Genomic DNA, 26,621 nt, shown 5'->3' with positions numbered 1-26,621 from the left:
AAATGTCCATCGACAGATGAATGGATAAAGAAGATGTGATATATATATATATATATATATATATATATATATATACATACACACACATATGTATGTATACAATGGAATATTACTCAGCCATAAAAAAGAATGAAATATTGCCATTTGCAACAACATGGATGGACCTGGAGTGAAATAAGTCAGAAAGAGAAAGACAAATACTGAATATTATCACTTGTATGTGGAATATAAAAAATTAAACAAGGGATATATGTTTATGTATAGCTGATTCACTTTGTTATACAGCAGAAACTAGCACACCATTTAAAAGCAATTATACTCCAATAAAGATGTTTTAAAAAATTAAACCATAGATTGTTCTTTCCATTTTAGTCATTTAGAAAACAGTATTAAGCCCAAAATATCCTTCTATGGGACTTTGTTGTGATAGCTGTCTTAAATTCTTTTAGGAGCAACCTAGAATGGAAAGATGTTAACTACTTTGCAAATTAAAATATAAACAAACTTTGTTTACATATTTATAGTATTTTATTGTAAAAGCACTCATTTTTAGTAGCCACTTCTTTGTGGCAATGCTACTGCTTCTTTTTGCATCATAATTTATTTGGTGGGGTTTGAGAGGAGCTTCACTGAAGACGGCAGGTGGAGAAGTGAATTCTAATGTAAAGTACTACCTCCTTATAATTTAGGTCTTATCTTTCTAACATTCAAAGCTAAAACAAGGCTTTATGGTCTTAAGTTCAATCACATTCTCCTATCAGGAAATATTAAAAAGTATTACTTCAGCAAATGTCTGTGAAAATATTTTGAGCAAGCTTCCATAAGTATACACAAGGATCCCAGGATGTTTGTGCAGGGACTCAGACCACAACTTACTCCTTCTTGTCTTTGCATAATAACATATATAACAGCAACAATAATAGCAGCAGGACTTACGTAATGTTTAACCTGGTGTTAGATAGAGATGTGTGTGTGTATACACACACATATTAAAAATACTACATACATAGTACCTGTACGTTTGTGTGTGTGTATATATATATATATATATTTATATATACATATGTATGTATGCATATGTGTATATATACACAATCCTCACAGTGAGGCTTGTGATATTATTATGCCCATTTAAAAATAAGAAAAGTGAGACCAGAGATTTTAAGTAATTTGACCAAAATCATCAGGCTCCAGAGTTTGTACTCGTAACTGCTATGCCACGACCATAGTGCCCACTCAGGTTAGTCCCTAGGGAAGGATATACCAGCTACCTTGTCCTTATACTTCTTTTTGATTAATAATTTATCCCTTGCTGTGTTCATGGCTATGATTTCCCTGGCTCCTGCCACTGCCCCAGAAGTAAGTTTAGGATTGTTTCTTGGTGCTTTCCTTTTTCTAAAAGAAAAATCAGCTACATTATGTGGTGGTAAAAATGGCTCAACAGGATGTTCTTTTGAATATCAAAGGCCAGTATAGGCAACAACATAAAAAAAATAGACTTGTAAAAATGAACCCACTGGGATACATGGATCTATGGAAATCAATAACTTAGAAAGAACTCATGTGAATATATACATATATATATATATATATATATATATATATTTAATGTGGTGATTAGCCAGTGCCACTGTGTTCTTCCTTCACGGTAAAAAAAAAGCTCTGAGACACCAAAGCATTCCTGCTCTGTCTAGAGTTTAATATATTGCCCTCATGGTTTTCCCCTCAAGGCTTATTAGAAGATAACCAATGGATGACCCAGATAAACAGACTCCAGAAATTAATTGATAGACTGGAAAAGAAGGTGAGTGCTTCCTTTTCTTTCTTCTCCCTCTTAGTTTTCAGTAGACTATGACTCATTTTTCCTTATTGCCCCAATATTCATGTCTGCCTTGATAGAATAGCAACCAGGATCTCCATTATACTGCTTGATAATTATTTGGGATTTTTGTTAAAGCAAATATAATGTTAATTCTCATTCCCCCCATGCCAATCCCTAATTATAGTTAAAATAGGATATAGGGTTTAAAGTTAAATAAATCTACTGCATTGTCTGACTTTTAGATTATCAATCATGTAAGGTAGCAGTGTGCTTGAATGATGCAAATGACAGCTCTTGGGGATGACCTGGTTGATGTCTTGGGAATGTTTCAAAGTGATTCAGGGAAATGGCTGTGTGGTACACTAAAAGATGATATTGCACACTCAACTTCTAGAAATAAGCATCTTAGCTGATGATTTTTAGCATGAAAACTACCAAGTTAGCAAACAAGTTAGGATATGATGAGTTCTTCAGAACTATATTTTATGTTTCCAGTTATTATATTTTTATTGACTAATGCAATTAGTACCAAGTAGTCCTGATATTATAGTTATATTCCTCTTAAGCAGCTTTAATGGAAGAGGCTGCTTTTGTTAATCAGTAAGAATATGTGTTTTCTGTGCATGCCAAGCACGAAGGAAGGAGCGTTTATGCTTGAGAGCGAGTTTCTGACTTTGAAGAACCCCAGAGTCTACCCGTAAAAATATTCTATATTCAAAAAATGAGTTAACAGATTTTTAAAATTATGCAGTTGCACAAAACCAAGCTCGTTGTTAATACTCAGTAGATATTTAGTGACTGACTGAGACATGTCAAAGGAATGGAGCATATACTAAAATCTACAGTTGCTAACCTGAAGCAATGATCACTGCAAGCTGGGAAGGACCTCTTGTGGCAGGAAGGGGTTAAGGGGACTTTAAAAATGATGACAATTAGGAATTTTGAGTTCAAGTAACAGAAATTACCTCTTTAATAAAAAAGAAATCTCTAGAAGGAAATGGGAGTGTTCACAGAATCAACAGACAGTCTAGAGATCTAGACTTAGGAAGTCAGTAGACAAGATAAGTCTAGAGATGAAAGTAAGCAAGAAATACCAGTCTCTCAGGTTGTCTCCACTGGAATAAATGAGTTTCAACAATTTCCAGTCTATGGACATTCTGCTCAAGATTCCACTTTCCAGGAGGGAGAGTCTGGTTTGTCTTGCTATGGTTGCATGCTGGTCTCTTAGATAAGGAAGGAGAGAAAACCTTGGTTAACAGTCAAGTATTAAAATGAGATGAGATCATTCACTGAAGGACATTGTATTGTCATTAAAATCAGAATATATGTTAGTCAGCTAACAAACTAATTAGTATTTGCTATGGGAAAATAAATTTTTAGTAAACAGAGAGCAGTTGGAGAGGGCATTCAGGTAAGGTGATGGCATGAGCAAAGGTTAAGTAGACCAACCTGGTTAGAGTCTTCCATTTAGGGACATAGTGACAAATAAGATTATATGAATGGATGGGGCTGAATTATGGATGGCCTTAAATAACAGACTAAGGAATTTGGACTTGATCTTGGAGACAACAGGAGGCATTTATCATTTTTCAACTGATAAGTGACATAATAAAAAAGATCCTTTAGATAGAAAATTGGACAGCAAGAATATGAAATGGATTCAAACAAGAAGTTTCAAAAAGTCAGAGCCACCAAAGCCAGCTATAACAGTGACATTAAAGGACAGGCTGTAAACTTGAGCCCACTGGGATCAAGTATAGTAAAAGATGGGCCTGGACTAAGTGACTAAAAAGAAAATGGCAAATTTGAAAGGCTTGAGGTGAAATTAACAGGACCGTTGAATGGGTATGATGGGTAAAAGGCAGGGTAGTTTCAAATAGGAGTCTGAGGATTTGAGCCCAAGTGTCTGAGACAATTATACCACTAACAGACAAGGGAGAGACAGTGAGAGATAATTGGTGAGGTGAGGTGAGGAGGTGAACTGGTTTATTAAATTTCAAGATATAATAGGACATCTAAGTAGAAATACCCTGTCACATTAGTATTTAAGAAGCCAGGACACAGATTGAGATCTTGAGAGCCATCTCCCAGAGGTGAAACCTCAAGTCCTAAGGATGGGTAAGGTCTCTGAAAAGGATAGTCTGTACAAAGAAGAACCACGTCTATAGAGGAAACAACTTTGGAGAGTTCTAGTCCCTCTGCCACCACATCATTGTTCACTAAATTGAAATTGACCACTTATGGGGACAAATAACATAAACGAAGAGTTTGCTGCAAGTCAACTTTCCTCCTTTCTAATTTCATTAATTGATGTGTGAATTGAGATTAAAATGCTTGATAATAAAAATAGTGGCCATACAAATTAGTTTTCCAATGGTGGAAGTCTTGGAAATGCAGGACCCTATTTAAAAACCAAACCTTGTTAAACCATAAGGATTCAGTTGTTAAATAAGTTTGGATTCATTTAAGGAATACAAACACCTCTTTTTTAAATGGTTTGGAAGTCCTTAGCAAAGCTGTCTTTCTTCTGGTGTCATAAGTGTATGTCATTCTTTTTAAAGGGGTAGCTCAAACTCAGGTCATGGCTTTTTTTCCAACTTAAAATCAAAGTATTGTCATGTCTCCTTCTTTCCTAGGCTTTTTTCTCCCTTCATTCCTATGAAAGCATTTCATTATGAAAACAGTGGCTGAGAGGTTTGCTGAAAGTACAATGTGATCATCTTCAACATGGGGCTCCAGCTGTGTGGGGCTCTGCACGATCTGTCTTAATGAAAGAGGAAGCAGTGCAAGTTGGGGCTTTTTTCTACAACTTGTTCTGTACTTTGCTGAATTAGGTTTTTAGAGGGAAAACTATCCAATTGCCAAACAGAAGCTAAGGGCATATTATATTTTACTGATGGCTGTCTTGTCTCCTCACTTGTTAGCACTAGGTTTGATCTCCACATTAAAAGGGAATGTACTTACAGTGGAAGCCATACTGTCTTTTCTCACCACTAAGTATCTATGATAAATCTTTCCTGCACTGTAAACCAAGCCCAATACCATTTATGTGGGGGAAAAACAACCTTTGAAATTTCTACAAGTTTCTTCAGACATTCCTTTTTTTCCACTTCAGCTTCTCTGAGTATTTATGGGATATATTGAGATTATATCTCATGTTTTGCTTGAACTCTGCAGAAACCAGTGTTCAATGCTTAAACAAAACAACAACAAAGTCCCTTTAATCTTCACGAAGTCTTAAGTATACCATCAGATCACAGGATATCCATATTTAAAGGGATATAATTAAGGATGTCACACTCATACAACTTGTTTTAAGTTTTTTATCTTATATTAAAGAAAGTAGAACTGAAAAGTGTGCCTGAATTGTTATTAGGGAAACAGCAATCAAAGAGATCACTATTGTTACATTTTCTATATGCAGAGTACTTTTAAAGATTCAATTCACATCTATATGTGTTACATAAGTTTGTCTTCACAGAAGAGCTAGGATTTAAATGGGCATTCATTCAGCCACTTGTTTATTCAACTAACATTTATTGAGTACCCACTTTATGCAAGGTACTATTCTGACAGTGAGAATATAGCAGTGATCAAAACAGGTAAGGTCCTTGGTCTCTGGAGAGACAAACCCCAAGCAAACAAATTCATGAAATGAAGTAATTTCAGATAGTGTAAAGTACTATGAAAAAAATGTAGGACAATGTGATGAAGCTGGAGTGTTGGATACTTAAAGTGAGTAATCTGAGAAGGTCACTTTAAGGACGTGATATTTGAGTTGAAGTTAGAAAAAAAAGCAAGAGCCAACTAGAGGAAAACCTAGGGATAGAGAATTTAAGGCAGTGGAAATAGTAAAAGTGAATTGCAGAGAAGTTAAATAACTTGCATAAAGTTCACCCACAAGAGAACAGTATAGCTAGAGCTATGTAGCTCTGTTATTAACAGGCATACTATTTCAGGCAGTCTGGATTTCTATAACTTTCTATTTATTTCTTATCTATTTGAAGGAATTATTGTGCATAATCCTCACTTGTTTTCCAGTTTTGAGAAATAATTGACATACATCACTATTTAAATTTAAAGCATACAGCATGATGGCTTTATTTACGTATAAGGTGAAATAATTACCACAATACGTTCGTTAACATCCTTCTTCTCATACAGATACAATAAAAAGGAAAGGAAGAAAAAAAGAACGGAAAAATGTTTATCTTCTTAGGATTTACTCTCTTAACTTTCCTACATGCCATACAGCAGTGTGAACTATAGTCATCATGTTGTAACATTACATCGTTAATACTTATTTATCCTATAACTGGAAGTTTGTACCTTTTGACCATCTTCATCCTGTTCCCCTCCTCCCACTCTCTACCTCTGGTAACCAAAAGTCTGATCTCCTTTTCTATGAGTTTGGGGTTTTTGTTTTTATTTTTTTAGATTCCACATATAAATTAAATCATACAGTACAGTATTTGTCTTTCTCTGTCTTGTTTCTCTTAGCATAATATCTTCAAGGCTCATCCCTGTGGTCACAAATGGTAGGATTTCCTTGTTTTTTGTGGCTGAATAATATTCCATTATATATGTATATATATATATATATATTTATTTATATTTATATTTATATATATATATATCACAAGTTCTTTATCCATTCACCCATTGATGGACACTTCGGTTGTTTCCATGTCTTGGCCTCTATAAATAATGCTGGTATGAACATAAGGGTGCAGATATATTTTCAACTTAGTGTTTTCATTTCCTTTGAATATACTTCCAGAAATGGAATTGCTAGATCATATGGTAGTTCAGTATTTAATTTTTTGAGGAACCTGAGAAAGCCATACTGCTTTCCATAGTGGATGCACCAATTTACAATCTACCAACAATGCACAAGCATTTTGCCACATTCTTGCCATCATGTTATCTCTTGTCTTTTTTATGATGTCATTCTAATAGACATGAGTGATATCTCAGTGTGATTTTAATTTGCTTTTCCCTAATGAGTAGTGATGTTGATCATCTTTTCATGTACATGTTAACCTTTCATATATCTTCTTTGGAGAGATGTCTATTCAAGTCCTTTGCCCATTTTTTATTTTTTTTTTTGCTATTGAGTTATATGAGTTCTTTATGTATTTTGAACCTTAACCCTTATCAGATATATGGTTTTCAAATATTTTGTTCCCATTCCAAAGTTTGTCTTTTCACTTTATTGATGTTGTTTTTTCTTGTTCTTGTTGTTGTTTACTGTGCAGAAGCTTTTTAGTTTGATGTAATCCCACTTGTTTATTTTTTATTTATTTGTTTGTGCTTTAGGTGACATATCCAAAAATCATTACCAAGAATCATGTCAGGGAGCTTTATTACTATGTTTTCTTCTAGGAGTTTCATGGTTTCAGGTCTTACATTTAAGTTCTTAGTCCATTTTGAGTTAATTTTGTGAGTGGTGTAAGATATGGGTCCAATTTCATTCTTTTACATGTGAATATCCAATTATCCCAGAATCATTTATTAAAAAGACTTTCTTTTCTCCACTGAGTATTCTTCCCTATTGAATATTAGTGGATTGTATATGCTTGGTCTTATTTCTGGGCTCTCAATTCTATTCCATCAGTCTTTTGTGTGTTATTATGCTAGTAGCATACTGTTTGATGTCTTTAGCTTTATAGTATAACTTGAAATCTGGAAGTGTGATCCCTCCTGCTCTTGTCTTCTTTCTCAGCATTTCTTTGGCTATTCAGGGTTTTTTGTGGTTCATATAACTTTTAGGAGTGTTTTTTCTACTTCTGTAAAAGATGCCATTGGAATCTAGATAGGGATTTTATTGAATCTATAGATGGCTTTTGGTAATATTGACGTTTTATCAATATTAATTCTTCCAATTCATGAATAAAGAATACCCTTCTACTTATTTGTATTTTTGTATTTTCTTTGATTTCTTTCATCAATGTCTTTCAGTCTTCAGAACAGAGAAATTTCACTTGCTTAGTTAAATTTATTCCTAAGTATTTTATTTTTTTATGCTATTGTAAATAGGATTGATTTCTTTATTTTTTTTCAGATTCACTGTTAGCATATAGAAATGCTACTGATTTTTGTATGTTAATTTCATATCTTGAAACTTTACTGAATTCCTTGATTAGATCTGACAGTTTTTTTTGTTGCATCTTTAGGATTTTTGTATATAAAACCAAGCCATCTGCAAATAGAGATGGTTTTACTTCTTCATTTACTTTTATTTCTCTTTCTTGCCTGATTTCTCTAGGTAGGATTTCTAGTATTATTTTGAATAGGAGTGGTGAGAATAGACAAATAGACACCCTTGTCTTACTCCTGATCCTCAGAGGAAAAGGTTTCACCCTTTCACCATTAGTATGATGTTGAGGAAGCTGTGGGCTTGTCATATATGACTTTTATTATGTTGAGATATGTTCCTTTTATGACTTTTTGTTAAGGGTTTTTATTATGAATTTATGTTAAATTTTATCAAATGATTTTCTGTGTCTATTGAGATGATCATATGATTTTTTTTCTTTCTGTTAAGGTGATGTATCACATATCATATGTTGAACCATCCTTGCATCCCAGAGATAAATCCCACTTGATCATGATAAATGATCCTTTTAATGTGCTGCTGAATTTGGTTTGCTAGTATTTTATTGAAATTTTTGCATCTATAATTATCAGGGGTATTGACCTGTAGCTCTCATTTCTACTAGTGTCCTTTTCTGGTTTTAGTCTCATGGTAATGCTGGCCTCATAAAAGGAATTTAGGAGTACTCTCTCCTTTTCTATTTCTGGAAAAATTTGAGAAGCACTGGTGTTAATTCTTCTTTAAATGTTTGGTAAAATTCACTAGTGAAGCCATCTGGTCCTGGACTTTTGTTTGTTGGGAGGTTTTTGATTACTGATTCAATCCCTTTACTAGTAAATGGTCTATTCAGATTTTATATTTCTTCCTAATTCAGTCTTGGTAAATGATATGTTTCTAAGAATTTTTCCATTTATTCTAGGTTGTCCAGTTTGTTAGCATATAGTTGGCTGTTATGATCCTTTGAATTCTGTGGTATCAGTTATAATGTCTGCTTTTGTAATTATAATTTTGTTGATTTGTGTCCTTTCTCTTTTTTCCTTGCTTAGTCTAGCTAAGGGTTTGTCAATTTTTCTTATCTTTTCAAAGAACCAACTCTTAGTTTGGATAATATTTCCAATTGTTTTTCTGTTCTCTATTTCATTTATTTCTGTTCTAATCTTTATTATTTTCTTTCTTCTGTTAACTTTGTGCTCTGATCTTCTTTTTCTAGTTTTTGAAGTTGTAGAGTTAGGTTGTTTATTTGGGATCTTTCTTACTTCTTAAGTAGGTGTTTATTGCTATGAACCTGCCTCTTAGAACTGCTTTTGCTGCATCCCACAGGTTCTGGTGTGTTGCATTTTCACTTTTATTTGTCTCAAAAATTTTATTTCCTCTTTAACTTCTTCTTTGATCCATTGGTTGTTTAGGACAGTGTTGTTTAGTTTCCTTGTTTTCATGAATTTTTCAGGTTTCTTCTTATTATTGATTCCTACTTTCATGCCATTGTGGTCACAGAAGATACTTGGTATGATTTTAGTCTTCTTTAATTGCTAAGACTTGATTTGTGGCTTAACATATGGTCTATTCTAGAATTTTGTTGTACACCTGAGAAGAATATATATTCTGCTATTGAGAGATAGAATGTTCTATATATGCATATTAGGATCATTTAGTCTTTAATGTTGTTTGAATCTGTTGTTTTCCTACTGATTCTCTGTCTGCATGAAACGTCCATTGACAGATGAATGGATAAAGAAGATGTGATACATATATACAATGGAATATTACTCAGCCATAAAAAAGGAACAAAATTGGGTCATTTGTAGAGACGTGGATGGAACTAGAGTCTGTCATACAGAGTGAAATGAGTCAGAAAGAGAAAAACAAACGCTGTATATAAATGCAAATATATGGAATCTAGAAAAATCATACAGATGAACCTATTTGCAGGGCAGAAATAGAGACACAGACATAGAGAATGGACGTGTGGGCATGGGGTGGGGGAAGGGGAGGGTGGGATGAATTGGGAGATTAGGATTGACATATGTACACTACCATGTGTAAAATAGATAGCTAGTGGGAACCAGCTGTATAGCATAGGGAGCTCAGCTCTTTGCTCTGTGGTGACCTAGATGGGTGGGGCTGGGGATGGGAGAGTGGGAAGGAGGTCCAAGAGGGAGGGCATGTATATATACTTATAGTTGATTCACCTCGTTGTACAGCAGAAACTAACACAACATTGTAAAGCAATTATACTCCAATAAAATAAATAAATAATTAAAATAAAAGTAGGGTAATAAAGCCCCCAACTAGTATTGTATTACTGTCTATTTCTCCTTTTAGCTCTGTCAGTTGGCTTTATATATTTAGGCACTCCAATGTTGGGTGCATAAATATTTACAGTTGTTATATCTTCTTGATACATTGATCTTTTCATCATTATATATTGACATCCTTTGTCTTTATTCACCATTTTTTGTTTAGTCAATTTTGTCCAAGTATAGCTACCTCTGCTTTTTGTTGTTATTATTTGCTTTAAATGTTTCTTTCCATCCCTTAACTCTCAGTCTATATGTGCTTTTAAGGCTAAAGTAAGATTCCTGTAGGCAGCATATTATTAGATCTTGCTTTTTTTTAACCCATTCAGCCGTTCAATGTCTTTTCTTTTTTTATCAGATTATAATTGCTTTATAATATTGTGATAGTTTCTGCTATACAATGAAGTGAATCAGCTATATGTATACACATATCCCCTCCCTCTTGGACCTGCCTCTCACCACCCCATCCCACCCATCTAGGTCATCATAGAGCAAAGAGCTGAGCTCCCTGTGCTATAAAGCAGGTTCCCACTAGCTATCTATTTTACACATGGTAGAGTATATTTGTCAATCCTAATCTCCTAATTCATCCCACCCTCCCATTCCCCCCTTGGTGTCCATACATTTGTTCTCTACATCTGTGTCTCTATTTCTGCCTTGCAAACCAGTTCATCTGTACCATTTTTCTAGATTCCACAGATATGCATTAATATATGATATTTGTTTTTCCCTTTCTGACTTACTTCGCCCTTTATGACAGACTCTAGGTCCATTTGCATCTCTACAAATGACCCAATTTCATTCCTTTTTATGACTGAGTAATATATATGTACCACATCTTCTTTATCAATTCATCTGTTCTCCAAAGTGGCTGTATCCATTTACATTCCCACCAATATTGCAAGAGGGTTCCCTTTCCTCCACACCATCTCCAGCATTTATTGTTTGTAGATTTATTGATTATGGCCATTCTAACCAGTGCGAGGTGATACCTCACTGTAATACTGATTTGCATTTCTCTAATAATTAGTGAGGTTGAGCATCTTTTCATGTGCCTCTTGGCCATCTGTATGTCTTCTTTGGAGAAATGTCTATTTAGGTCTTCTGCCCATTTTTTGATTGGGTTGTTTGTTTGTTTTATATTGAACTCCATGAGCTGTTGGTATATATTGGAGATTAATCCTTTGTCTGTTGTTTCATTTGCAAATATTTTCTCCCATTCTGAGGGCTGTCTTTTTGTCTTGTTTATTGTCTTTGCTGTGCAAAAGTTTTTAAGTTCAGTTAGGTCCCATTTGTTTATTTTTGTTTTTATTTTCATTACTCTAGGAGGTGGGTCAAAAAATATCTTGCTGTGGTTTATGTCAGAGAATGTTTTTCCTATGTTTTCCTCTAAGAGTTTTATAGTGTCTGGACTTATATTTAGGTCTTTAATCCATTTTGAGTTTATTTTTGTGTATGGTGTAAGGGAGTGGTCTAACTTCATTCTTTTACATGTAGCTGTCCAGTTTTCCCACCCCACTTATTGAAGAGACTTTCTTTTCTCCATTGTACATTCTTGCCTCCTTTGTCACAGATTAGGTGACCATAAGTGCGTTGGTTTATCTCTGGGTTTTCTATCCTGTAGAAATTCATCTATATTTGAATTTTTGTGCCAGCACCATACTGTCTTGATTACTGTAGCTTTGTTGTATAGTCTGAAGTCAGGGAGCTGATTCCTCCAGCTCCGTTTTTCTTTCTCAAGATTGGTTTGGCTTTTCAGGGTCTTTTGTGTTTCCATACAGGTTGTAAAATTTTATGTTCTATTCTGTGAAGAATGCCGTTGGCAATTTGATAGGGATTGCATTGAATCTGTACATTGCTTTGGGTAGTACAGTTACTTTCACAATATTGATCCTTCCAATCCAAGAACATGGTATATTTCTCCATCTGTTTGTGTCCTTTTTGATTTCTTGCCACAGTGTTTCATAGTTTTCTGACAACAGGTCTTTGCCTCCTCAGGTAGGTTTATTCCTAGGTATTTTATCCTTTTTGTTGCGATGGTAAGTGAGAGTGTTTCCTTAATTTCTGTTTCTGATTTTTCATTGTTAGTGTATGGGAATGCAAGAGATTTCTGTGCATCACTTTTGTATCCTGCACTTTACCAAATTCATTGATTAGCTCTAGTAGTGGATGTCTTGTTCCTGATCTTAGAGGAAATTATTTCAGTTTTTCACCATTAAGAACAATGTTGGCTGTTGTTTTGTCATATATGGCCTTTATTATGTTGAGGTAGGTTCCCTCTATGCCCACTTTCTGGAGAGTTTTTTATCATAAATGAGTATTTAATTTTTTCAAAAGTTTTTTCTACATCTATTGAGATGATCATATGGTTTTCATTCTTTAATTTGTTAATATGGTGTATCACATTGATTTGCATACATTGAAGAATCCTTGCATTCCTGGGATAAATCCCACTTGATCATGGTGTATGATCCTTTTAATATGTTGTTGGATTCTGTTTGCTAGTATTTTGTTCAGGATTTTTGTGTCTATGTTCATCAGTGATATTGTTCTGGAATTTTTTTTGTGTGATCTCTTTTTCTGGTTTTGGTATCAGGGTGATGGTGGCTTCCTTGAGCAAGTTTGGGCATACTCCTCCCTCTGCAATTATTTTGGAAGAGTTTAAGAATGATAGTTGATCACTCTTCTCTCAATGTTTGATAGAATTTGCCTATGTAGCCATCTGGTCCTGGACTTTTGTTTGTTGGAAAGTTTTTAATTACAGTTTCAGCTTCATTATTTGTGATTGGTTTGTTTATATTTTCTAATTCTTCCTTGTTCAGGCTTGGAAAGTTGTACCTTTCCAAGAATTTGTCCATTTCTTCCAGGTTGTCCATTTTATTGGCATAGAGTTGCTTGTAGTAATCTCTTATGATCCTTTGTATTTCTGCAGTGTCTGTTGTAATTTCTCCTATTTCATTTCTAATTTTATTGATTTGAGTCCTCTCCCTTTTTGTCTTATTGAGTCTGGCTATAGGTTTATCAATTTCGTTTTCTCAAAGAAGTAACTTTTAGTTTTATTGATCTTTACTATTGTTTTCTTCATTTCTATTTCATTTATTCCTGCTCTGATCTTTATGATTTCTTTCCATCTACTAACATTGAGTTTTGTTTGTTCTTCTTTCTCTAGTGGCTTTAGGTGTAATGTTACGTTGTTTATTTGAGATTTTTCTTGTTTCATGAGGTAGGATTGTATTGCTATAAACTTCCCTCTTAGAACTGCTTTTGCTGAATTCCATAGTTTTTGGGTTGTTGTGTTTTCATTGTCATTTGTTTCTGTTTATTTTTTAATTTCCTCTTTGATGTCTTCAGTGATCTCTTAGTTATTTGGCAGCACACTGTTTAGCCTCTGTGTGTTTGTTAATTTTTTTTTCCTGTAATTGATTTCTAATCTCATAGCATTGTGGTTGAAAAAGATGCTTGATATGATTTCAATTTTCTTAAAATTTCCAAGGCTTGATATGTGATATATCCTGGAGAATAGTGTGCACTTGAGAAGAAAGTGTATTCTGCTGCTTTCAGGTGGAATGTCCTATAAATATCAATTAAATCTATCTGGTCTACTGTGTCATTTAAACTTTTTGTTTCCTTACTTATTTTCTGCCTGGAAGATCTGTCCATTGGTGTAAGTGAGTGTTAAAATTCCCCACTATTATTGTGTTACTGCTGATTTCCCCTTTTATGGCTGTTAGCCTTTGCTTTATATATTGAGGTGCTCCTATGTTAGGTACATAAATGTTTATAATTTTATATCTTCTTCTTGGACTGATCCCTTGATCATTATCTAGTGTCCTTCCTTATCTTTTATAACAGTCTTTATTTTAAAATCTATTTTATCTGACATGAGTATTGCTACTCCAGCCTTCTTTTGATTTCCATTTGCATGGAATATCTTTTTCCATCCCCTCACTTTCAGGGTGTATGTGTCTCTAGGTCTAAAGTGGGTCTCTTGTAGACAGCATGGGTCTTGTTTTTGTATCCATTCAGCTAGTCTGTGTCTTTTGGTTGGAGCATTTAATCCATTTACATTTAAGGTAATTATCAATATGTATGCTCCTATTACCAATTTCTTAATTGTTTTGGATTTGTTTTTGTATGTCTTTTCCTTCTCTTGTGTTTCCTGCCTGGAGAAGTTCTTTTAGCGTTTGTTGTAAAGCTGGTTTGGTGGTGCTAAATTCTCTTAGCTTTTGCTTGTCTGTAAAGCTTTTGATTTCTCCTTCGAATCTGAATAAGATCCTTACTGGGTAGAGTAATTTTTATTGTATGTTTTTCCCTTTCATAACTTTAAATATATCCTGCCACTCCCTTCTGGCCTGCAGCGTTTCTCCTGAAAAATCTGCTGATAACCTTATGGGGATTCCCTTGTATGTTATTGGTTGCATTTCCCTTGCTGCTTTCAATATTTTTTCTTTGCATTTAATTTTTGTTAGTTTAATTAATATGTGTCCTTTTGTGTTTCTCTTTAGGTTTATACTGTTTGGGACTCTCTGCACTTCCTGCACTTGGGTGGCTATTTCCTTTCCATGTTAGGGAGGTTTTTTACTATAATCTGTTCAAATATTTTCTCATATCCTTTCTCTTTCTCTTCTTCTTTTAGGACTCCTATAATTCGAATGTTGGTGCATTTAATGTTGTCCCAGAAGTCTCTGAGACTGTCCTCAATTCTCTTCATTCTTTTTTCTTTATTCTGCTCCTCAGCAGTTATTTCCACCATTATGTCTTCCAGCTCACTTATTCATTCTTTTGCCTCAATTATTCTGCTATTGATTCCTTCTAGTGTATTTTTCATTTCAGTTATTGTGTTGTTCATCACTGTTTGCTTGTTTTTTAGTTCTTCTATGTCTTTGTTCAACATTTCTTGTATTTTCTCGATCCATGCCTCCATTATATTTCTGAGATTTTAGATCATTTTTACTGTCATTACTGTGAATTCTTTGTCAGGTAGGTTGTCTATTTCCTCTTCATTGGTCTTCTAGGTTTTTCCCTTGCTCCTTCATCTGTAACATAACTTTTGTTGTCTCATTTTTTTGATAGGTGGGGCTATGTTCCTGTCGTACAGGTTGCTTTCCCTGAGGCTTTCCACACAGGAGTTTGCAGGCAGTTGCATAGAGCCAGGTCTTGGTGCCGAGATGAGGATCTCTGGGAGACTTCACTCAGATTAATATTCCCTGGGGTCTGAGGTTCTCTTTCAGTTTAGCGGTTTGGACTCAGTGGTCCTACCACAGGAGCTCAGGTCTGACCCCTGGCCTTGAACCAAGATGCGACAAGACAAGTAGTGCAGCAAGAAAAGAAAAAAAAAAGGAGCAGAACAATAAGAATAAAAAATAAAATAAAAATAGAAAAATATATTAGAAAAAATAAAAATATAAATGAAACACCACCACCAAAGGGGGCGGGGCTTAGGCAGAGGTGGGTCTTAAGTGGGGCAGGGTTTAGGTGGGGGTGGAGGCTAGTCTCAGAATCCACACAGCCAGAAAAGGTCTTAGGGTTTTGGGGGGCAGGGTTTAGGCTCAGCATGGTCCATTCTATCTCTTTTCTTTGGAGAATTTAATTCACTTACGTTTAAAGTAGTTATTGATAAGTAAGGACTTACTATTGCCATTTTGTTAATTGTTTTCTGGTTGTTTTGTATATTACTGTGTCTTGTTTCTTATGTTGTTGTCTTTTTGTGTGTGTGTTTGATGTCTTTTGGTATCAGTATGCTTTGACTTCTTTATCATGTTCTTTGTGTAATTTCTACAAGATTTTCACTTGTGGTTACCGTGAGGCTTACATAAAATATAACACCCTATTTTAAACTGATAACAACTTAACTTCAATAGAATTTGTAAACTTTTACCTCCACCTCACTTTTTAGGTTATTGCTGTTATAATGTACATGTTTTTATATTATGTAACTGACAACAGATTACTACAGTTATGGTTATTTTTGCTATGCTCTTTTATTTTATAAGTTTTAAACAAAAGTTAAGTGAATTATGCATCACTATTACCATATTGCAGAAATAATTACTATATACTTATTACCAGTGAGATTTACACTACCTTTTTATGATGTTATTAACATTCTTTCACTTCCACTCAAAGAACTGCCTTTAGCATTTCTTGTAAGGAAGGTCTGGTGGTAAACTCCCACAGCTTTTGTTTGTTCAGTGAAGTCTTTATCCTTGCTTTGTTTCTGAAAGAAAATTCACCAAGTATAGAATTCTTAGTCAACAGTTTTTTTGTTTTTTTCAATATTTCTAATATGTCATCCCATTCTCTCCTGGTCAGAAAAGTTCTGCTGATAATCTTATGGGGGTTCCCTTGTATGTGACTTCTCTCTTTTCTCTTGCTGCCCTTACAGTTCTTTTGTCTTTGACTTTTGACAATTTAAGTAATGTGTCTCAGAGTAGCCCTATTTAGATTCAATCTATTTGAAGTCCTTTGGGCCTCATGGATCTGGATGTTCCTATCTCTCCCAAAATTTAAAAAGTTTTCAGACATTATTCCTTTAAATAGGCATTCTGTCTCTTTCTCTTTCTCTTCTTCTGGAATTCCCATGATGTGAATACTTTTTCCTTTTCAGTGTCTCCCAAATTCCCATAGGTTTCCTTCACTCTTTTTCATTCTTTTTTATTTTTTCTCCTCTTCCTGGGTAAATTCTAGTGCTGTATCCTTCAGGTCACTGATTCTTCTGCATGGTTGAGTCTACTTCTGAAATTCTCTATTGAATTTTTCAGTTCAGTTATTGTATTTTTCATCTCTAGGAGTTTTGTTTATTTTGGTTAGTTTTTTGATGGTTGTTATTTCCTTGTCAAACTTCTCATTATATTCGTGCTTTGTTTTTCAAATTTTGTGTAGCTGTCTGTTTTTTCTTGCAGTTCCTTAAGAGGAATTTCCTTAAGAGAATTTTATTGAATTCTTTCTCTGGAATTTCATAGGTGTTCATTTTTAGGGCCAGTTATTGAAGTTGTATTAGTTTCCTTTGGTGATGTCATATTTACCTGATTTTTCATGATCTTTGATTCCTCACATTGATATTTGTGCATTTGAGTAATTGGGCTCCCCTTCCAGACTCTACAGGTTGGCTTTGGCAGAGACAGTTCTTCAGTAGTGAGCTCAGTTTGGGTTTTGGGGTATGTCTGCTGGTAATGTTTTTGGGCAGGTGGGGCCTGCTATTATGCTTTATTGGGGGCAGGGCAATTGTTTCATCTCTGAGGATAGGGATAGGGGTTGTACCACTGGCTAAGAACTGTTGGATAGTACTACTGGCTTGGTTCCCTACACAAGTGAGGCTGTAGGATGGGCTCCATGGTTGTCTGGATTCTCTGGTCAGACTTACTAGATGGTTGGGACTGGTTATTATATCCAGTAGTAAATGGGACTTCTGTGCCCTGGCATGGAAGCAGTACAGGACCCAGGGCCTATACAGCTCATTGTTTGGGGACCCAAGCCAGTCCATAGTGTGCACTGACTTCCCTGGTCAGGTGAGGCCACTGGGTTTGCTCTGCAGATGGGGGAAGCTATGGTCTGTGCTCTCTTTTCAAGTGCCACTGCATATAGGGGTGTTGAATGAGCTGTGTAGCTTCCTGTGTGCTCTAGTTAGGTTCCCTGCTTGGACATGTTGGAGGCTGTACTTGGCAATGAAAAGGGCTATGAATTAGAATACTTGCCTGCATGTAGCAGGACAAGCAGCTCTAAAGCTGGTGAAGCTCTGTTGTTTTAACTCAAGCCAACCCACACCCCAAGTTCCCTGACTGAACATAGCTGCTGGTTTTGCTCTGCAAACTATTGGCTCTGCCTGTTCCTCAGCTCAAGTGCCACTGGGATGCACAGCTTCCAAGAGTTGTCACCAGCCCTTCTGGTGAGATGGGGTCAGAAAACACTCTCCACAGCAGGTGGGGCTGTATCTCACCTCCCCTGCCTAGGCAAGAGGGGGAGGTTTAGCTCCAGGCTATTCTCAGTTTCCCAAATAAGGTCTCAGATAGGGAGATGCCAGGACCTACCCTCAGTTTTGGCTATGAATTAATCCATCTGCTTGTGCATAGCATGGGAACATTCCACACCTGCTACTCGTTTTGCTTCGTGGGTAATCAGCTTTGCTCACCCACCTCTTGGCTTGAGCACCGCTGGGCCACACTGCTTCCAGTAGTTACTGCCAGATCCTCTGGTAAGATCGGCCTGGAAGACACTCACCATAGTGGGTGGGAATATGATTCAGCTCCTTGCTTGGGCGTGAGCAAACTGGGCTCCTGGGCCAACAAAACTCCTCCTTTGAAGATCTGAATCAGGCAGATCTGCTCTCCTCCAAGTTTCCAGCTTGGTTCTGCAGATAAGCAAAGCTGCTGGTTGGGATTACTACTTGGGCACTGCAGTATGAGCTTGGTCTGCCAAGATCTGTGTGCTGGTTGTTGCAAGCCCCTCCCCTCTTCTCTGTCACAGTCAGATTCCCTGTGGTTGAGCCCCACAGATTTCCCATCTTTGTGGTACAAGATCAGAGTAGGGGCTTTCACAAAATGACTCACAATGCTGGGTGGGGCTAGTTGTCTCTCCTGGGATCTCTTTTCCCACTGAAGGAACCAGAGGCTCAGGGAAGATCTGTCCAGGTGGTGCTGTGCGGGCCTGGTGATGGGGCAATGCTGTCAACGTATAGTCACTTCTCTTACCTTCTAATGAAGTCTGTCTCGGTCTCTGTGGTACAGGAGGTTGCTTCAGCCTTGTTCTAGGATTCCCTCAGAGGTGTCTTGTTCTCAATAGTTGTTAGTTGTTGTTCTTGTGAGGGGGAGCAAAGCCAGGAACAACCTATGTCACCATTTTGGTGACGTCACTCTCTAGGATATATATTCTTAGAATGAAGTCCTCAGATATTACGTTCTTGGTTTCAATGGAGCCATTAGCATTATACATTGATCACTGCAGAAAACTCTAAGGTCTTTTTGATAACCCTTCATTTTTAACAAATATCAGTAGTGGTTTCATTTGCTTTTTGTTTCACTTCTTAGCAAAGCAAAATTAGAACTAGAGTGTAAATGTCTATCATGATATCTCAAGTATATTGCCATATAACCACAGCAAAAGAAATCAGCCTAGTCATCCTAACTTTTCCTTTTCACTGTTTCTATCCTTTCCCTCTCTGCTTTAATGAACCTTCTCTCCACTTTGTTCTCTTTTAATGGCATCAGTGATGTACACTTAAAGTAATAACAAATTGAACACATCTGAAATGGCTCCTCACAATTGATATAATGGGTAAAAGAATCTTTATTGGAACAGCCCACTTTAAAAAATCAGAATTATTTCATCTCCTTTCAGATCATGAAGTTCCTTCAGTTTAATATTAACCAAAAAAGTGCTACCATTCAAATATATGATGTTTTGTTTAATTAACTAATTTCTTGTTTTCTACCCATTTCTTACTCTAACCAAAGGATCTTAAACTTGAACCTCTAGAAGAAGTTATTGAAGGGAATACTAAACCTGTAAGTACTTTCCCTAGGTCAAAATTTTAGAAATATGTACTTTGAAAACATAATTTAATTTCTTCAAAATTAGTTACTATCTCAGTGAAAATTTTAAAAAAATAATACATGGGCATATTTCATTATGTATGACTAAGTAGGATTTTCGAAATTGTGATTTGTGGAAAACTAATGTTTACTTCACAGGGGTTTTCTGAAAGCACCTGTTATGTAATTTGTGAAAAGTGAAATTTTTATGCATGTATAAATCAATGAGTTATTGAATAATTGAATGAATATGACTGGCAGAGAAGAGCAACATTCAAATTGTATCATAAACTAGGCTGAAGGGTACACCTGAGCTGAAACTTGGTCCTATTAATTATTGTATTTTCAGCACATAGCCCAGGGACAAGATGCTCAGAAATCATTTTCCAAAGAAAAAAATTGATGTTTAGAGAAAAGTGAACATTTATGCTCATGGGGAAAATATACCCATCCAGAAGGGTGGCAATTGATGGAGACTGAAAGAAAATGGACAAAGTGATCCTAATAGGTTCATTATATGCAACAAAAAAGAAATTAATGTATAAATTAACTAATTGAAAAGCAGCACATACCATGCTTTATTATTTTATTTTATTTTGAGGCAAATATTTATAGCACATACTGCTTTGGGAAATTCGATGTTTGCAATTACATTTAGTGGAAATTTGGATTTTAAAATATTGGCTATCTACAGAAAATCACTTTTTTCTTAATACTTTAAATATATTATATATTGTATAGATCTTGTAGGATCAGTCACATTTACATGAAACAAGGATATGAAATACCTTCCATCTCTGTATCATGTACTTATTCTATAGGCACTGCTTGTGTGATAGAAGGTGACACTCACCTGCATGTCAGCTCCTGTTCATCTGTCCAAACTCACAGCAAAAGGATATTTTCATAGAGGGAGCTTTTTCTCAGAAAAGTTTAATAATGGCTGTTGTGATTAAAATCCTATAGATGTAGACACATTCCCTAGCTATAATACATGTTCAATGTTTTATTACTCCAAAGACAGGGATGTGGTCTGTGTTAATTTATCAGGCACCCAGAATTTTAAAGTGATAGGTTTGGGTACGAAGGTGAGGGGGGAGGGGTGTTGAGCACAGATATTATGCAGGTCTGTGCAGTCCCATAAGCACAGGATTATGACCTTGAGGTCTTGCATCTGTGTCGTCTCTTATGTTTGCATGTAGAGAAAACTACACTCCAGTCAAGAAAAATGAACATAATTTTTCTAATGTTAGAGAGATTATTGTCTATTCTTAAATAATTTCTTAATGTAAGTATTCTGTCTCACTAGCTGTGAAGGAGAAAACTTTCTAAGGATTGTTTATGAAAAGTGACAGACTTTTCCATTCTCTGGTCCCTGATAGAAAAGAGAGATCTACTTTAAGAGATCTATCAACCCATGCAGCATTGCCAAATCGACAGTGCATGGAAGTCCTTTAGAGAAAAAGAACTGGGCAAGGTAGTTCGATAGTCAATATTATTTAAAAGCAGGAAAGAATATTCTTTAACTATTTTTAACCATATGTAAAAGTAAAAGAATTATGCTCTTTGGGAATACACACATAGTAATAGTCTGAGCTGGTTTGTTTTTTCATATTTGTCATCAAAAGTTGTATTTTTTACTAGTCGTAGTATATGTATCACTATCAATTCCTATAAAATTTCTATATTCAGAATGACAAAAGCAATTTTTCACTGTTATTTCACAGCTAGCACACATAATTGTATGTTACTTTTTGATCAGTGATTTATGCTGGTGACAAAAACCAATTTTAGAATTCATTGACTGGAGAGGTATTTTTCCTTTTCCATTAGTGAATGCATGAGAACTTTGAAAAATAAATCCTACATCAGAATGTAAAATATAAATTTTTATTATATACTTTATTTTTAAAAGTTAATCTTTATTTAGCCTTTGCTATGTGCAAGTGTTGTGTTAAACCCACTCATGTGTAACTCAATCTTCACAATAGCCATATGAGGTGGTGCTGTTATTAGCTCCATTTTACAGGTGAAGAAATTAAGGTGTAAAAAGGTTTAAATACCACAGCTGAACTCCAGAAGTTCTATGCCAGACCTACACTACTCACCACACTGTAATACTCCAACTCTAGTGTTTGGTGCACTTTGGGAAGTAGAGTTGCTTTTGCTAGTGAGGTTGTGAGCTAATGGATGACTTTTTTTCATGAGATTTCCTACCACTAGAGCAGAGCAGATTATCTGGTAGGCTTATTTAAGCACACAGCAAAAGTCCTGAACCTTAGTATCTGCCATACTAGTTTTCTGGTACGTGAGCCATTACATAATGATGAGTGTAGCATATAATCTCTTTTTAAGTCCATTTTTTTTCCTCAGCCTGGAGTAAGAGAAATAACATTTATTGAATATCTATCATGGGCAATATCTTTACATACACTATTTCATTCCATTTAACCTTCCTCAAAACTCTGTGATATAAATACCTTTATTCCAATTTTGTGTATCAGAAGACTTGAGAAAGATTAAGTAACTTGTTCAAGGCCACAGAGCTAGTAAAAGTGAAGCCAATTTACACCTCCTGCTCTAAATGGAGAAAGAAAATAGAAAAGAGGGCAAGATGATGGAGGTAGATAAAAGAGCACCTAACAGTGCTCAGGACCACCTTGAATCCTTTGCTGGAATGGATAGTATACGAATAAAATTTACTAAAGGAATTTTAAGAATGGTCAGTGGTTAAAAACAAAAGCACCTTTTATTTTTAACTTGATCATTAACTATGTGCTGGGCCCTGAGGGAGTGTCTGTAGATAAAGTGGTGAATATTACAGACTAGAAGACAGACTAGAAGGAAATATAAGCAAATATAACTAGGATCTACAATAGAATGTGATGAGGATTATTATAGGAAGGTATAGATTTCCAGAGCTAGGGAACATGACCTAATTTAGGGGCCAGGAAATGTTTCCAGAATGACATAATATTTAAGATGAAATCAAAAAAGGATAAGTAGGAGTTTTTAAAAATGATATTCGTATATCTCTTACAACATTGAATTGTTCTAACTTTGCACTAAAAGAACAATAGGTGCTACATGGGAATATTAAAATATTCCAGATGATTTGTATCAAGCATGTCATAAAGACAGCAACCTTAGGAATTCACTATTTTATTCCTCCTTAATAAAATAGGAAATAAATGCACATCAGGGATAAACGCAGATCTAAAGTCCAAGACCTTGGTTTTATGACTCATTGAAAATTTAGGGATAATTTATTGTCTTCTAGCTCTCAAGTACTAAGAAGTGAGTATGAATCACTGAAAGGTTAATATGATTTTTGAAGGGAATTGCTTCAACCAGACCATACATCCTGGATCTGGGCAGGTGTATTGATCCACCTGAATCCTTTCTGCCTGGTGCAATTGTGTGCTTTGTGTGGTACTTCTCAAATAACTATTGGGGAAAAAAATGATCATTTTCAGATATTTTCTACTTTCAAAAGGAGTTTTTAAAAAGTCAATAAGGGGGGGGGGGCCTTCAAGATGGCGGAGGAGTAAGAAGACCTCAGACTTCCAAAAGGGAAAGAATATCCCCACGTACCTGGGTAGGGCAAAAGAAAAAAGAAAAAACAGAGACAAAAGAATAGGGATGGGACCTGCACCTCTGGGAGGGAGCTGTGAAGGAGGAAAAGTTTCCACACACTAGGAAATCCCTTCACTGGTGGGGACAGGGGTGGGCAGGAGGTAAGCTTCAGAGTCACAGAGGAAAGTGCAGCACCAGGGGTGCAGAGGGCAAAGTAGAGAGATTCCCTTACAGAAGATTGGTGACGACCAGCACTCACCAGCCTGAGACACTTGTCTGCTCACCTATAGGGCAGGTGGGGGCTGGGAGCTGAGGCTCAGGCTTCGGAGATCAGATCCCAGGGAGAGGACTGGGGTTGGCTGCATGAACACAGCCTGAAGGGGGCTAGTGAGCCACAGCTAGCCGGGAGGGAGTCCGGAAAAAAGTCTGGATCTGCCTAAGATGAAAAAGACCATTATTTACGGGTGTGCAAGGAGAGGGGATTCCTTCCTTGTCTGCCCACAGAAGGCAGAGCACCACCTAAATGAGCTTCAGAGATGGGCGTGAGCCGCGGCTATCAGCTCGGACACAAGATATAAGCATGAAATGCTAAGGCTGCTGCTGCAGCCACCAAGAATCCTGTATGCAAGCACAGGTCACTATCCATATCCCCACCCCACCCCTGGGAGCCTGTGCATCCCACCACTGCCAGTGTCCCATGACACAGGGACATCATCCCCGGGAGAACACACAGCATGCCTCAAGTTGTTGCAATGTCACACTGGCCTCTGCCGCCACAGGCTCACCCTGCATTCCAATAATAACTATCGTACCACTCCCTCCCCCGCCGGCCTGAGTGAGCCAGAGCCCCCTAATCAGCTGCAGCTTTAACCCCATCCTGTCTGGGTGGGAAGAGATGCCTGAGGGCAACCTACATGCAAAGGTCGGGCCAAAACCAAAGCTGAACCCCAGGAGCTGTGTGAACAAAGAAGAGAAAGGGAAATTTCTCCATGAAGCCTCAGGAGCCACAGATTAAATCCCCACAAACAACTTGATGTACCCTGCATCTGTGGAATGCATGAATAGACAATGAATCATCCCAAAATTGAGGCGGTGGACTTTGGGAACAACTGTGGACTTGGGGTTTGCTGTCTATGAATGATTTGCTTCTGATTTTTATGTTTATCTTAGTGTAGTTTTTAGCACTTGTTATCATTGGTGGATTTCTTTATTTGTTTGATTGCCCTCTTCTTTTTTTTAATATTATTACTTTTTTTAACAGTTTTACTGGAGTATAATTTGCTTTAAAATGGTGTGTTATTTTCTGCTTTACAACAAAGTGAATCAGTTATACATATACATATGTCCCCATAACTCTTCCCTCTTGCATCACCCTCCCTCCCACCATCCCTATCCCACCCCTCTAGGTGATTACAAAGTGCTGAGCTGATCTCCCTATGCTATGTGGTTGCTTCCCACTTGCTATCTATTTTATGTTTGGTAGTGTATATATGTCCATGCCACTCTCCCACTTTGTCCCAGCTTACCCTTCCTCCTCCCCGTATCCTCAAGTCCATTCTCTAGTAGGCCTGCATCATTATTCCCATCTTGCCCCTAGGTTCTTCATGACCTTTTTTTTTTTTTTTTAGATTTCATATAATTGTGTTAGCATACGGCATTTGTTTTTCTCTTTCTGACTTATTTCACTCTGTATGACAGTCTCAAGGTCCATCCACCTCACTACAAAGGACTCAGTTTTGTTCCTTTTTATGGCTGAGTAATATTCCACTGTATATATGTGCCACATCTTCTTTATCCATTCATCTGTTGATGGACACTTTGGTTGCTTCCATGTCCTGGCTACTGTAAATAGAGCTGAAATGAACAATGTGGTACATGACTCTTTTTGAATTATGGCTTTCTCAGGGTATATGCCCAGTAGTAGGATTTCTGGGTCATATGGTAGTTCTATCTTCAGTTTTTTAAGGAAGCTCCATACTGTTTTCCATACGGGCTGTATCAATTTACATTCCCCAAAACAGTGCAAGAGTGTTCCCTTTTCTCCACACCCTCTCCAGCTTTTATTGTTTGTAGATTTTTTTGATGATGGCCATTCTAACCGGTGTGAGATGATATCTCATTGCAGTTTTGATTTCCATTTTTCTAATGTTTAATGATGTTGAACATTCTTTCATGTGTCTGTTGGAAGCCATTCATCTGTTGATGGACACTTTGGTTGCTTCCATGTCCTGGCTACTGTAAATAGAGCTGAAATGAACAATGTGGTACATGACTCTTTTTGAATTATGGCTTTCTCAGGGTATATGCCCAGTAGTAGGATTTCTGGGTCATATGGTAGTTCTATCTTCAGTTTTTTAAGGAAGCTCCATACTGTTTTCCATACGGGCTGTATCAATTTACATTCCCCAAAACAGTGCAAGAGTGTTCCCTTTTCTCCACACCCTCTCCAGCTTTTATTGTTTGTAGATTTTTTTGATGATGGCCATTCTAACCGGTGTGAGATGATATCTCATTGCAGTTTTGATTTCCATTTTTCTAATGTTTAATGATGTTGAACATTCTTTCATGTGTCTGTTGGAAGTCTGTATATCTTCTTTGGAGAAATGTCTATTTAGCTCTTCTGCCCATTTTTGGATTGGGTTGTTTGTTTTTTTAATGTTGAGTTGCATGAGCTGCTTGTAAATTTGGAGATTAATCCTTTGTCAGGTGCTTCATTTGCAAAAATTTTCTCCCATTCTGAGTGTTGTCTTTTCGTCTTGTTTATGGTTTCCTTGCTGTGCAAAAGCTTTTAAGTTTCATTAGGTGCCATTTGTTTATTTTTGTATTTATTTCCATTTCTCTAGGAGGTGGGTCAAAAGGGATCTTGCTGTGATTTATGTCATAGAGTGTTCTCCTGTGTTTTCCTCTAAGAGTTTGATGGTGCCTGGCCTTACATTTAGGTCTCTAATCCATTTTGAGTTTATTTTTGTGCATGGTGTTATGGAGTGTTCTAATTTCATTCTTTTGCATGTACCTGTCCAGTTTTCCCAGCACCACTTATTGAAGAGGTTATCTTTTCTCCATTGTATGTTCTTGCCTCCTTTGTCAAAGATAAGGTGAATTTTATGCATGGGCTTATCTCTGGGCTATCCATCCTATTCCATTGATTTATATTTCTGTTTTTGTGCCAGTACCATACTGTCTTGATTACTGTAGCTTTGTAGTATAGCCTGAAGTCAGAAAACCTGATTCCTCCAGCTCCATTTTTCGTTCTCCAGATTGCTTTGGCTATTCAGGGTCTTTTGTGTTTCCATACAAATTGT

At 36.4% G+C, this 26,621-nt stretch overlaps 1 protein-coding gene across 1 annotated transcript in view; it reads left to right on the top strand.

The window, feature by feature from the left end:
* Window positions 1-26,621, top strand: part of NECAB1 (N-terminal EF-hand calcium binding protein 1) — a 289,101-nt gene that overhangs the window by 231,395 nt on the left and 31,085 nt on the right. Inside the window, exons 8-9 of the mRNA XM_024115914.1 lie at window positions 1,731-1,804; window positions 19,666-19,716. Coding sequence (XP_023971682.1) covers window positions 1,731-1,804; window positions 19,666-19,716 — 125 coding nt within the window. The remainder of the gene's footprint in view (window positions 1-1,730; window positions 1,805-19,665; window positions 19,717-26,621) is intronic.

Source organism: Physeter macrocephalus, chromosome 15 (genome assembly GCF_002837175.3).
Source record: "Physeter macrocephalus isolate SW-GA chromosome 15, ASM283717v5, whole genome shotgun sequence".
NCBI lineage: Eukaryota > Metazoa > Chordata > Mammalia > Artiodactyla > Physeteridae > Physeter > Physeter macrocephalus.
Note: the sequence above shows the minus strand (reverse complement) of the source record. Positions and strands in the feature narration are given on the sequence as shown.